The sequence below is a fragment of the Callospermophilus lateralis genome, chromosome 1 (assembly GCF_048772815.1).
Source record: "Callospermophilus lateralis isolate mCalLat2 chromosome 1, mCalLat2.hap1, whole genome shotgun sequence".
Classification (NCBI taxonomy): Eukaryota; Metazoa; Chordata; class Mammalia; order Rodentia; family Sciuridae; genus Callospermophilus; species Callospermophilus lateralis.
The window spans coordinates 145,335,955-145,348,846 of NC_135305.1; the positions used below are offsets into that span (position 1 = coordinate 145,335,955).

At 44.6% G+C, this 12,892-nt stretch overlaps 1 protein-coding gene across 6 annotated transcripts in view; it reads right to left on the reverse strand.

Annotated features, from left to right (window-relative positions):
- Ube3b (ubiquitin protein ligase E3B) overlaps positions 1-12,892 on the reverse strand; it is a 51,275-nt gene that overhangs the window by 34,850 nt on the left and 3,533 nt on the right. For 4 of the 6 annotated variants that reach the window (XM_077108865.1, XM_077108864.1, XM_077108861.1 and 1 more), the window contains 9 exons: positions 11,700-11,881; positions 11,430-11,550; positions 10,188-10,247; positions 9,681-9,785; positions 8,162-8,258; positions 6,580-6,665; positions 5,270-5,352; positions 899-1,004; positions 491-611 (listed from right to left, as the gene is read on the reverse strand). In XM_077108865.1, coding sequence (XP_076964980.1) covers positions 491-611; positions 899-1,004; positions 5,270-5,352; positions 6,580-6,665; positions 8,162-8,258; positions 9,681-9,785; positions 10,188-10,247; positions 11,430-11,550; positions 11,700-11,860 — 940 coding nt within the window. In that variant the 5' untranslated portion in view covers positions 11,861-11,881. The other 2 variants (XM_077108867.1, XM_077108866.1) reach the window with 2 other exon arrangements.

Below are 12,892 nucleotides of genomic sequence, written 5' to 3' on the forward strand. Positions count from 1 at the left end.
CACTGTGTGAAGACTTGTACAGGATATTCCCATTAAAATTTGGCCCCAAGGACCTTTTCCTAGGTAAATTTCTTGCCGTCAGGCAATGCAAATCATGCATCTCCACTGTTTCCGAGTGTTTCCATCCACAAACCCCTTCTCCATCTGCAGTGACAGCACTGAAGAGCAGGTGATGAGGCACAACTCACCCTAAGCCCTGCCTGAGCATGGCCTCCCTTCTCTCTGGAGATAAGACCCACAGAGGCAATTCACCATATTTTCATTTTTTCCTTGGAAAGTCCAGGGCTGAAAGCCAAGGTTCACTTACGGTCACCTACCTAGCTTGCTAGGGATATGTTCCGTGTGATTTTTTAACTTTACATGAATATTTTAACCTGCTGCATTTGTGTACATGCTTTTTATGGTAATCATGTCTAGTTGTTACTAAGTTACACCCAGGCTTCCCTTGATGGCCAGCACCAGTTAAACCCCACTGCTGCGGGGCACTCACCCATCAGGCACAGTGTGTGGCAGCCTTCTAAACTTTCACAAATGTCCCGGCATCGGTCTCTGTCTCTTAAAAATATGATGAATTTGCGAAGCATGTCATGAGATTCTAAAACAGTGAGACGCTGTAAACAATGGCAAACAGTTAAAGTGAAAACTGCAAGGAAATTTCCCAGCACAGCATGAGCTTGATCACATGCAGACTGTTCCCCAAACAGCATAACAGGTCCTCAAGCACCAGGCAGAGGAACCTGCTTTTCTGGGCTACTAACCTGAGTGTGTCTACGCTGGCTATTAGTTTAGAAGAAAAATCAGGAGGAGTGAGAACTAACATAGCAATCCTTTTACTAAATTGTGAGGAAAAATGCAAAACCAGAATTGGTTTGGGGGGAAACTCACAGAGCCCACTTACCTCAGGGGTCACTGTGCTGAGATGAGTCACAAGCGCAGGCACAGACATGATGTGGATGAGGAACGGCCGAATCAGATTGTCTGAAAATTGTGCAGCAATCACAGGGCTAGACACAGACAGATGGGCTTACTGAGACAGGTACGCGGGCACACCCGAGCTAAAGAGCAAGCCTGCCAATGCCCTCCGACCCCCAAAACTGCTTCCCAGGGCTTCTAGGAAAACTAAAAGGTGAAAACGGGGACACACCGGAAGAATGGTTAAGTCAGTGACAGTGCAGTCACATGATGCACCACTTTACAGCCATGAAAAAAAGGAGCCTTAAAGTTTTACTGGCATAAGAAAATGCCCATATTACAAAAATTATAAAGTAAAGCAAGATACAAAACAACATAAATGGGAGAAGAGGGGCTCATGATGGGAAGGACACACAAAAGGGCTTCTAGAGTCCCAGTGTAACCCATTTCCTCAATCAAGCGCTGCTTACCCAGGGGTCCACTAGGTGACAACACCAAGAACTCACCAACTAAGCAGCTTATTTAAAAGAATACATATGGTCTGATATTAACATTTTAAAATATAGGCACAATACAAAAGGTACATTAATACAAAAAAATTGGTTTGGGGGGAAACTCCAAAGAGAGTCAGATCAAACTCCAAAGGAGTTAATGTTAACGATGCATCTCTGGGTTGTAGAATCATGAGAAATTTTTTCTTCCTTACACTTTTCTGTGTTATTTAGGTTTTCAGCCATAAACATTTATTACCTCCATAATCAGAAAAAGATAAATGCTAAAATAAGATCATGACTTCTTTCTCACAACATATCCAAAAATGAATTAAAAGCAGATCACAAGTCTCAATGATCTAAATGACCTAAATTTTATAAAATTATAAAATTCTCAGTAGAAAGCACAGAAGTCTGAGGTGATACAATGACTTCTTAGTATGACACAAAAAACAGAGACAACAGGAAAAACACAGATAAAAGTTTTGGGATTCAAAAGACACTGTCAAGAAAGCAAAAAGCTCCTGGCAACAACCACAGAACTCCTCAGAGCTTTCAGCAGGAAGGTGGGCTGGGGTTAGCAGGAACCTGAGGGCCACGGCTCTTCCCAATATTTCCTCCTACACAGAGTGCGAGGAAATATTTGTATATCATGTACCTGATGGGAGCTCACACAACTCAGCAAGAAAAACAAAGAATCTAGAGGGACATTTCTTTTTTTTTTTTTAATATTTTAGTTGTTGATGGGCCTTTATTTTATTTGCTTATTTATATATATGGTGCTGGGAATCAAACCCAGTGCCTCACACGTATGAGGCAAGCACTCTACCGCTGAGCTACAACTCCAGCCCCTAGAGGGACATTTCTTTTTTTTTTTTTAAATTTATTTTTAAGTTTTAGGTGGACACAATATCTTTATTTTACGTTTATGTGGTGCTGAGGATCGAACCCAGTGCCTCATGCATGCTAGGCAAGCACGCTACCACTGAGCCACAACCCCAACCCCCTAGAGGGACATTTCTTTAGAGAAGATATACAAGTGGTTAATAATCACGCAAAAAGAGGATCAACATATTAACCATCAGGGAACTGCAACCATATTAAAATGAGGTTTTGCTGCAACCCCACTAGGATAGCCTGTTGAGAGCCACAGCCGAAGGGGCCCCAGCAAACTTCCAGCTGCCAGCTGATGATTGGCTCACAGCGGCCCCAGCAACTTCTAGCTGCCAACTGATTGGCTCCTCTGCAGTGATACTCATTGGGCTGTTTCCCCGCCCTTTCAGACCACGGAGCTGCTCACTGGAGGACTTTTTTTGGCTCCGCCCACACGACCCAGTCAATCGGCCTCAAGAGCAGGAGGAGTGGGGGAGGTTGAGAGGCTTGTCGGAAGCCGGTGGTGGCAGTTGGGCTCTGAAGGTTTTTCCTGAAGAGCTGTGTGGTTTGGTGTGTGGTTCTAAAAATAAAGTTCGTTTCTTTTGACAAGTGGGTCCTGAACTGTGCCCAGCCAGACTGTGGCAATAGCCATCCTCAAAAAGACAGATGACGACAGTGTGGTGAGCACACGGCGAAGCTGAACCTGTACACACTGCCGCAGCCACTCTGGAAAGCAATTTGGCAGTTGTTCCACGACCCCCGCCATTCTACTCTAGGAATACCGTCAAGAGAAATGAAAGCTCACGTGTGCACAAGAACCTGTATGGAAATGTTCACAGCAGCAAAACTCATAACAGTGCAAAAGCACAAACAACTCAATGTGGTATAGCCCATACAACAGATCATTTGGCCATAAACAGGAAGGACATGTGGACTCATGCTACAGCACAGGACGAGCCTTGGACACATTATGCAACTTGAAAAAAAGCTAGTAACAAAAGACTGCCCACTGTGGGGTTCCAGTGTGTGAAATATCCAGGAGAGGCAATCCACAAGGACAGGAAGCACCATGACAGGGCCAGAAGGGGCAGTGCCTTCTCTGGGGCTCATGCAGAAACCCAAGACTCCACCTACAGAAACCTATGCTCCAAGTCACTCAACCTGCCGAGACCAGGGAGACTAGGGAGACCAGGGAGGACCATGGCAAGGTGCAGGAGGACACCTAAAGGACTGCAGGGTGAAAACGAGGTCGGTCATAAAGTCCACCTTATCCCAGGAGCTGGGCAGACCCGCAAGAGAAGCAGAAGCCAGAGTCGGAAGGCCCATGGCAGTGCACCTGGCCGGGCTCAGAGAACTGTGTGGCTCTGGAAAGGCTCCCATTTATTCAAGGTGTGCATATTGTTCTTAGACTATAAGAATGTGAACACCATGTGAGGCAGGGATAAAGAATAAGGAGTGGAGCATGGGCTCTCTAGTCAGGTGACCTGGCCTGGCCACTCCCTGCTGTGTGACCAAGATTAAGTATTTTTACCTCTCTGGGCTTTAGCTTCTTCATCTATAGAATGGAGCTAAGATGATGTGGTGGTAAGGAGTCAGCTGATGTATGAGGTCTTAGAACAACTGTGCCATGACTGCTAGCCATTCAGATTTCAGGATTTAGTAATCATGTTTCAACACATTATTTCTGATTTCATAGACATCGTCTGTATTTCTGTATGACAACTCACTGAACATCTTATTTTAAAAGATCCTGATTGTGTTCAATTATATAAACATTCAGAAGAATACATACAATCCCAATTTGGGAGAAATGTGTTAAAGTAGCCTGGTCTTATAAGTGGTCAATGGAATCCAATGCACAGAAGAATGATGGACACTGTTACAGCTTAACGGGAAGAAATGTGGTAAAAGGATCAGTTATAACTGCATTGACTAGCCACACTGGGAACAGCAGTTCTCTCACTACAATGGCAGTGTGGTCATGACAGGCCATGTGGCCCACAGAGTGGGACATATTTACTACCTGTTTACAGAAAACATATGCCAGCACATGCTGTATACCATCATTTCCCAAAGTGGTGCTCCCTGGGAGTTTGACATGCTCTGCATCCAAACAAGAGGCAGGGACATTCAGTGCAGATATGCCTGGACTAACATCATGTTAAACAGGATCAGGACTCCCGGTGACAACCACAGGACTCCTCAGAGCTTTCGGCAGGAAGGTGGGTAGGGGTTAGCAGGAATGTGAGGGCCGTGGCTCTTCCCAAGCTGGTCTGACCATGAGATTCTCTCCTCTAGGAGCGCTGATCGACCTCTCCCTAAGTCAGTAACTCCTCAACAGTTTAGGAATATTCTGGACCCATCAATGACACAGCAGGTGTAATCTCAACAAGGAAATCTTTTGTTTCTTATGTATTTCAAATCCACAAACCGATTAACCCATTATGTCCCATTGTCTTTTACATGTGACACACCTACAAAAACTTATGCTGATCCATTTATAGGTGTCCCATAAAATTTTTATTGATTTTTATAGGTGTCCCTTACGTAGGACAATGGGACATATTCAGTTAAGTGAAGACAAATGCCATACCTCTCTACTCCTCTTGATCCCAGCATTTCCAGCCTCTGCTCCTAAAACCACTCCCTTGGCCCTTTTCCTCTGCTCCCGGCTGGACCTCCTCCAGCTCTCATAGGCTTTTTTTCTTTTTAACAATTAAGAACTCAAAAGTGAGCATATCTCAACCGCTGGCAGAATGAACACAATTTGTTTCCCCTCAGATCACACTAGAAAATTATTTATGGGTAAAGACTAAAGTCCAAGAAAAATCCTGGGCTGTCACACATGCATTATGCTCAGGAAGAACAGCACTTCCTGTGAACCCCGACGAGGTGGACACGAGGTGGACAAGGCCACACCTTAAACCCGCCACCAGAGAAGAGTCGAGAGGAGGCACAGTCAGAAGCAGCCGCCCTCTTGCCCCACTTCTTACCGCAGTGCCAGAGAAAAGGCTGCTGTTAAGGTTCCCTTGGACAGACAAGGCCGGGGTCTGGCCAGGCCTCGGGTGAGCAATACCTGAAAAGAACATTTAACTGGTTAGGGAACAGTACCAACTTATGTGAGTTTGTATATTTAAAAAACAAAAATGAGTGCTTCTGATAAAAACACTGATTTGCAATGTCTCCTGAAAAGGAAGGAGAAAAGGTGTTGTGCATGGAGGTTGTTTTCACTACTCTTCCTGCTTTAAATGTTAATATAAAAAAATAATACACAGTTAAAATTTTTAATAGCTAAGCTGGGCACAGTGGCATACGCCTGTAATCCCAGCGACTCGGAGGCTGAGGCAGGAGAATCACAAATTCAAGGTTAGTCTCAGCAACTGAGTGAGACTCCAACTCAAAATAAAAAATAAAAAGGGCTGGGGTTGTGGCTCAGTGGTAAATTACCTCTGGGTTCAATCCTCAGTACCAAAAATAAAAATAAAAATGTGGCGAGCTGGGCATGGAGGTTATGCACCTATGGTCTCAGCTATTTGGGCAGCTGAGGCAAAAGGAGCCCTTGAGCCCAGAAGTCAGGACCAGCCTAGGCAACACAGCAAGACTCCAGGTCATTTAAAAAAAAAAAAAAAATTTACAGTTAATAAAAAGAATACCTAGCTTAAATTTCAAGATGCCATGGCGGTTAGAAGCAGTTCAGAGTTACAGTGTTGAGGAGAAGCCTCCTCTACTGAGATAAACTGTTGACAGACCACCTTTTGCTGGCACACCACCTCGTAAGGTTGTCATGAGAACATGCGACCAACTCAGGAAATGGCCCATCGCAGTAGCAGGCAGAAGGGCAAGCCAAACCAACGTCACTTTTCAGACCCAAGGATTTCACAGTATTTCTCAATGGCAACTGGGCTTCTGATAATTCCTGGGAATTATAAATTGGCACAATAAGGTGCAGAGTGGACAGAAGGCCATTTGAGGACACAGAGCCAGAAATATAATTCCAGATACCAATAAAGCAGGAACCTGAGGGAAGAAGCCCTGAGGCCTTCTTGAGTTTAAATTTCAAGAGACTTGATTTTCTCTGCAGCCAAAAATATAGAGCATTAAAAAGATCCTAGGTCACTGTCCTCCCTATACTTAAACCACAGGTGACCCACAATAGGTGGAAGATACAGAGGACACTGGGCATTAGCTCTTCCTGCAAAAAGTATTTCTGTGAGGAGGGCGTAAGACGTGCCGAAACCAATGTAAAAATCCCAGGTCAGGACTGGAGAATGGGAGCTCACATATTAGGGAGGGGGCCACACACCTGCAGCACAGAATAAAACCCGTGCTGGTTGAGATGTCCCATTATATTTGCACATATATGGTTCATGGCTGGTCGAAGGTTCTCACCTAAATGAAGAAAAAATAAAAAAGTTTCTTGCATATTGTGACCTGTTTATGTGGGACAGAAAATTTATGCCCTAGTCCCAAGGCCATGAGAAAACACAGTACTCTCTGGCTTGCTGCCCCATTCCCTTGGGTCTGAACCAGAGTACAGGAAGGCACTATCTGGAATTCTATCTCTCCTGGAAGGCATGACTCAGGTTCTACCTCTTGGGAGCTGGTCCTTCCCTTCCCTTCACTTAGTGAGAAGGAACATTGCTGAACTCCTGTCACACCTTCTCCAACTGTGTCCCATGGCATGGCACTTTATGCTTTCCCTGGGTGCCTCCTGTGCCCACTGGGACACAAGCTTCCCGGCTAAGTTCAGAACTCAACAATTTTTAGACTCCTCCCAGAGTCCAGAATGTTCCTAAAATAGGTTCTCCTTGCTTACCTGGGGTTTTTTGCAGTCTTCTGTTTCTAGTTTCTACCCCTCTCCACTGGAACTCCACCTCTCCCCAGCTCTAAGCTCAAACATCACTCCCTTAGGAGTGTCTGAGCCCTAGGGTCCCAGGTGGAACCCTTCCCAATCCCTCTGAACACTCTCATCCCCTCTGGACTCTTCTGAGCACTACCATACTTACTGTCATTTTACATACGGTTATCTCCTGATATTTATGGGGGATTGGTTCCAAAACCCCCCTTCGACATGAAAATTTGTGGGTGCCCAAATCCCTTACATAAAATGGCACAGCACTCACATATAACCTACACACTTGCTCCTGTATACTTTAAATCACCTGTGGATTACTTACAAAATCTAATACAGTGTCAGTCCTACGTAAATAGTTGTTATAATGCATTACTAAAGAATAATGACAAGAAGTCTGTATGTGCTCAGTACAGATGGAATTTTTTCAAGTATTTCTCATCCAAGTTTGGGTGAGTCCACAATATGGAATATGAGATACGGAGAGTAAACTGTACACGAGTGACTTCTATTCAGTATGTTTCATCAGCAGACTCAGCACGAGCACCTGAAGTCCCCAGAGGGCAGTGACCGTTTCTGTTTTGCTCATCACGACATGGCCAGTGCCTAGCATGGTGTCTGGCACACAGCAGGTTACTTGCTGAGTGGACGGATGACATGAATGTATGAAGCACTTAGGGAGCAGTTTTCAGGGAAGGAGGCAGCTTTACAAAGCAGGTTTCACGGGCAGAACACAATTATTTGCTAATGATTTTCCAAAATGAAATGATAAGGCTCATGTGACTACCATCCTCTGCAGGCTGAGGCACTGGGGAAGTTACAAAAAAGTGAGATCAGAGGTACAATGTCTCTAAAAATAAATTCAGACAGGAGAAGAGTGTGACACACACTACTAACACACTGTCAGGGGCATTCCTACCAAGGTCTTTTGGGGCTTGTGGTGGCAAAAATGCTTCTTATGAAGGAGAAAAGGTGCTCTGCACTCACTATGGAAATGACAACTGGGAAAAATTTGAAAATAAGTTCTACAGACCTTTTCCCCGGAGGATTTTCCATGTTGAAGTGTCCGTGAAGGTGACAAGCATCGTGAGGTACAGTGTGATGAGTCTGGAGTCTTGTAAGATTTCAGGCTGGAAACAACAAAAGGGGCAAGATTGACACAGGGCCTCCAGCCCCGAAAGGCGGAGCACCCATGTCACAGCTTCCCTCGGTGCCCTCACCAGGAAGGAGTCAGAATTTCACAGCTGTTCTTTTCTCTTGGAGCGGGACCACTGTAGTCTTCGGCACACTACTGCTTGACCACAGTATCAAATACTCCCGGGAACAGAGAGTTGCCTTTGGGCAACAAGGCGAGGAGGCATGGCTCGTCCTAAGGGCATCTCTGCCTGTGTGTCTGAACACTCAGCAAACAGCAGACAGGAACCAGGCCTAACAGGCTCTGCCCTGGTCCACAGCTCACTGGCTGTGGGACTCCGGGCATTCCTTAACCTCTCTGTCTTGGTTTCCTTATCTATGACTAGAGATAGTAATATTTATTTTCCTCAGAGAGTTGTTATGAGGATAAATGTATTAATGCACACAACACTCCAAGAACAGTGACTGGCACACAGATAATTCTATGTACTGTTGTTGTTACAATGATAGTTCACTGGGCAGGGCAGGGCGGGTTCAGGGACACATGGGAATTCAGAGTTGGGACTAAATCACAGAACTTCTGGCTCCAGATCCAGTGGCTTTTCTCCCAGCATCTGCTTTTGCACATAAAGTCACGTTTTCAAAGTAGAAGGGTTTCATTTCAAAGAGAAAGCTGCGGGCTGGGGATATGGCTCAAGCGGTAGCGCGCTCGCCTGGCATTTGTGCGGCCCGGGTTCGATCCTCGGCACCACATACAAAGATGTTGTGTCCGCCAAAAACTAAAATATTAAAATTCTCTCTCAAAGAGAAAGCTGCTGTGGGATACAGACACAAATAGCAGTAGGAAGGTCTGCCTGCTCCAATGGAGGCAGGGGATAGTCCATCTGCTTAGCCCTGAGGCACTTCAGTGGAACCCCAGGACTCCAAGGACCAGAGGCTGAAGACCTCTGCTCCACATCCTAATGCCTCACCTGACAAGATGCAGGTGGCTTGCTGCTGGCTTGCTGCTATTTTACAATAGACTACAACCAAACATTCTTTTCCTTGCTTAGCCTATTGGATTGCCCGCTGCACTCATGTTAGGCTTCTATTACTTTTAACAGGAAGCCCAACTAGTACAATGACAGACCACAAAATAGTCACCGTATCAAAAGGATGGGAAAGATGACAGGATTCCCCGGCATCAAGACTGAGGCAATTAATGAGTCAGCGTCCAACGTATCATACCTAAGAAGGGCTCAAAATGATTACATGTCTCTCCCAGGACAATGGCTCAACTAAAACTTCTTTGCTAGACTCTGATAGATCTTCAAAGCTATAACCAATGAGGAAATGATGGGAGCTAGAAAGTACACACTAAAGGCTGCAGGGAAGAGTGACAGATTGAGTTTTAGTTTGTGTGTGTGTCTGTGTTTTACCTTGAGCTGCTCAAGAAACTCACAGCAATACCAAAGAATGTCCTTGATTTGTTTAATCCATAGGAGAGTGAGATCCTTGGAAAGAGCGAGGGATACATACCACACCTACAAGCAGGGAAAAAAAAAAAAGGATGTCACGGGCAGTTACAGCAGTCATTCTACATATGGCATAACAACTAGAACTGGGTCTATGAGCTAGGTCTAATGCCAGATAGGACAATGGAGAAGAACGGAAAAATAAGCAGCATGTAGGACTTATTTTTATACCAAACTCAAAGATAAAATAGCTTAGGAAGGGAATTTACTATCCTGAGTAAGATGAAAGAGCAGAACATAGCTTCTTGGACAACAAGGACAAAGGAATCATTTGCACTTTATCAGTGTTTTCCAATCTATTTCTTATTTGCATGTGCAAACAAAAGCCCAAACGTTCAACAGGAATTTTCAGAGCCAAATGAGCTAGCCCCCAGGAGTTTACGGAGATTTTCTAGCCCCCAACCCACATACCTTAGGTTCATTCTCAACATCCATGCTGCTCAGGATACAACGGCACAACTTCTCGAGTCTCTGCAGAGGCAGAAATGAGCTTATAAAGTCCCACAACTACAAAAAGTAAGGAACAGAGGGGAGCACACATTTGGTGGGCACCTGGCTTGTGCAGCTTCTTACAGATGTGGAAACTGAGGACAGGAAAGGCAAAAGACAGGCTCTTAATGAGTGGCCCAGAGGCTGGCTGAGCTCTACAGATGTGCTTAAAGGTTGGTGTCTTTGACATAAAAATCCAGAATGAAGCTTCTTTTGAAAAACAAAATCCATCTGGAAAACTGGGCTTGGAGTCATGCAGACTAGCGGCTTCCTCCTAATTTGGGCTTGCCAATTGGCTGTTAGGGGAGCACCATGGACACTGACGTCTGCTTTGTTGTACCATCCCTGATATGCAAAAGGGAGAAAAGTGGAAACCAGAAAACAGCTTACACCAGACCCGTCCTTAAGAACGGCATGACCTCAGAGTTCCTCCTCTGTAAGATGGGGACTCCCTCTCCACAGGCTTGTCTGTCCTCGTCCATGAGACAGGGATTCGCTGCCTATGCACCCTCTCTCTCCTGCTGGGCTGAGAGCACCTCAAGAGTAGACACTCTGACTGTATTGTTTCCTTCTAGGGCCCCAGTGGTATCCTTAGTACTGTCTCCACTGTCACTACTGCTTTACTGGGATTATATTTTCCAGCTGATCATTCCAATCCCAAGGCACCAAGTGACATGTTTTTTTTTGGTTTGTGGGATATTTAAAAAATTTCAAATTAGCTACGAAATTTTACAAATTAAGCATTAAGCATAATGACCCATATCTCCAGCATCTCTTAAAAAAAAAAAAAAAAATCAGAGTATGGGTCAACCACTAGTGGGCGCCTGGTAGCAATGCTCTCTTTGATGTCCTTGCTAGAGCAGCCTGTCAGTCACTGCTTATTATGATTTGTATTTCAGACTATGTTTGTCCCATGTAGAGCAGCCATCACTCATATCCTGGCTCCTGTATGCGTCTGAGTCCAACCTATGCTTGGGACAGCCAATGCAAAAAAGGTCCCAGAAGCACTGTTCACAATCCCTACAAAACAGGTCCCAAGAAAACAAAGTGGGCAAAAATAAGCACCTCACAGAGCTGCTGTAAGAACGAGTTGACGTTTATAAAATACTTACAAAAAGTCCTGGCATGTGGGGAGCACTATGTATGTTTGTTATTAATATTTACCTCATTATCCTCTCTCATTTTGAACAAGAACAGCAGCTTCCTGGCAATCTTGAAAATACCAAGTGCGCTTCTTTTACTGGACCCAGAGTCATCTGCTTTAAAAAACTCATCAATCTCTCTCCTACGGAGGGAAGGATTTAAAAAAAAAAAAAAAAGGCATTTTAAAATTCACAGCATCTGGAAGGCTCCTCAAGACCTATAAGAGAAAACTTATCTATTTCCTGTTGGTTGGGAGTAAGAGAAATGTGCGGGGGAGTTTCTGAACCCCACCTGATGTCTTTGTGCAGTCGACTCCGACAGAGGAAACTCCGGACATGGGCCTGAATCTCCACAGCGGCTCGCTCTCGCTCTTTCTGCACCAGCCTTTCTTCTCGTGCCTGACGGGCTCTATCAATGAACCACGCTCTCGAGGTCTGAGAGACAGTGAACATGTTTGCAAACTTGCACAAACCCTGCAAGGAAATAGCAAGAAGCTGTGGTAGACTGTGTGAAAGACACACACACAAGAAAAGGCTCCAACAGAAAGGGCTCAAGTGCAAAGGGTGGGCAAGGACCTGGGCAGCAGGAGAGAGATACTTGGGATCCTCTAACACCTTCCAAGGGGTTCATACCTCTCTGGGCACAAGTTTCAACTTCATACCAATTCATTTCATACAACTCACCAAGACCAGGGGTGTTATATCCTGTATTAATTTTCTTCAGAGAAAGAGCTCAGTGCCTGGCATACAGTACAGGCAGGCTCTGTATAAGTTTAAAAAGTAAACAATCCCATCCATAAAGGTCCAATTCACACCAGGGAGCCTTTAAGTCGAATGTTTCCAGATATTTGAATTTTCTAGAGCAATCCATCATGTTTGGGAAGCCAACAACAAGCAGTAAACTCCTATTTTGCCAAGACTTAAGGGAAAAATCAAATATGATTATAGTCACTGTTATTTTAGTTACCTATTCACTAAACAAATGATTCCTGGTGCCTATGTGGTCCCAGCACAAAGAAGTTTCATTTTTAAAGAAAGGGACATTTTAACATTAAAAAAGTGAAAGGCATTGTACATGACTTCAGAATGCATGATAGTCCACTAAATTGAACACATCTGACATCATGTGTCACTTATTCTGTGGTCCTTACTGTTCTCATACTGCCAAGAACCAATGAAGATTTTGAGCAGAATTTCTCCTGTCCACTGACAGGTGCTTTCCTGGACAGAGGCTTTAAAGTATATATGATAACTATCATCTGACCATGACTGTCCATCCCCCAATGGGTGGCTTTGGCTAGCAGTCAAAAGCACACAGCAGGGACCCATGGAGCCTCCCATACTGAGGTGGCATCTTTAGAGCTTGACAACTCTTGTCATTCTACCTAAACTAAGATAAGAAATGAATAAACTAATAAGAAACGAATGACTCAGAAACCCAGATTTTTGGAAAACCATCGCTTTACCAGTTTTGCTCAAAGCAGT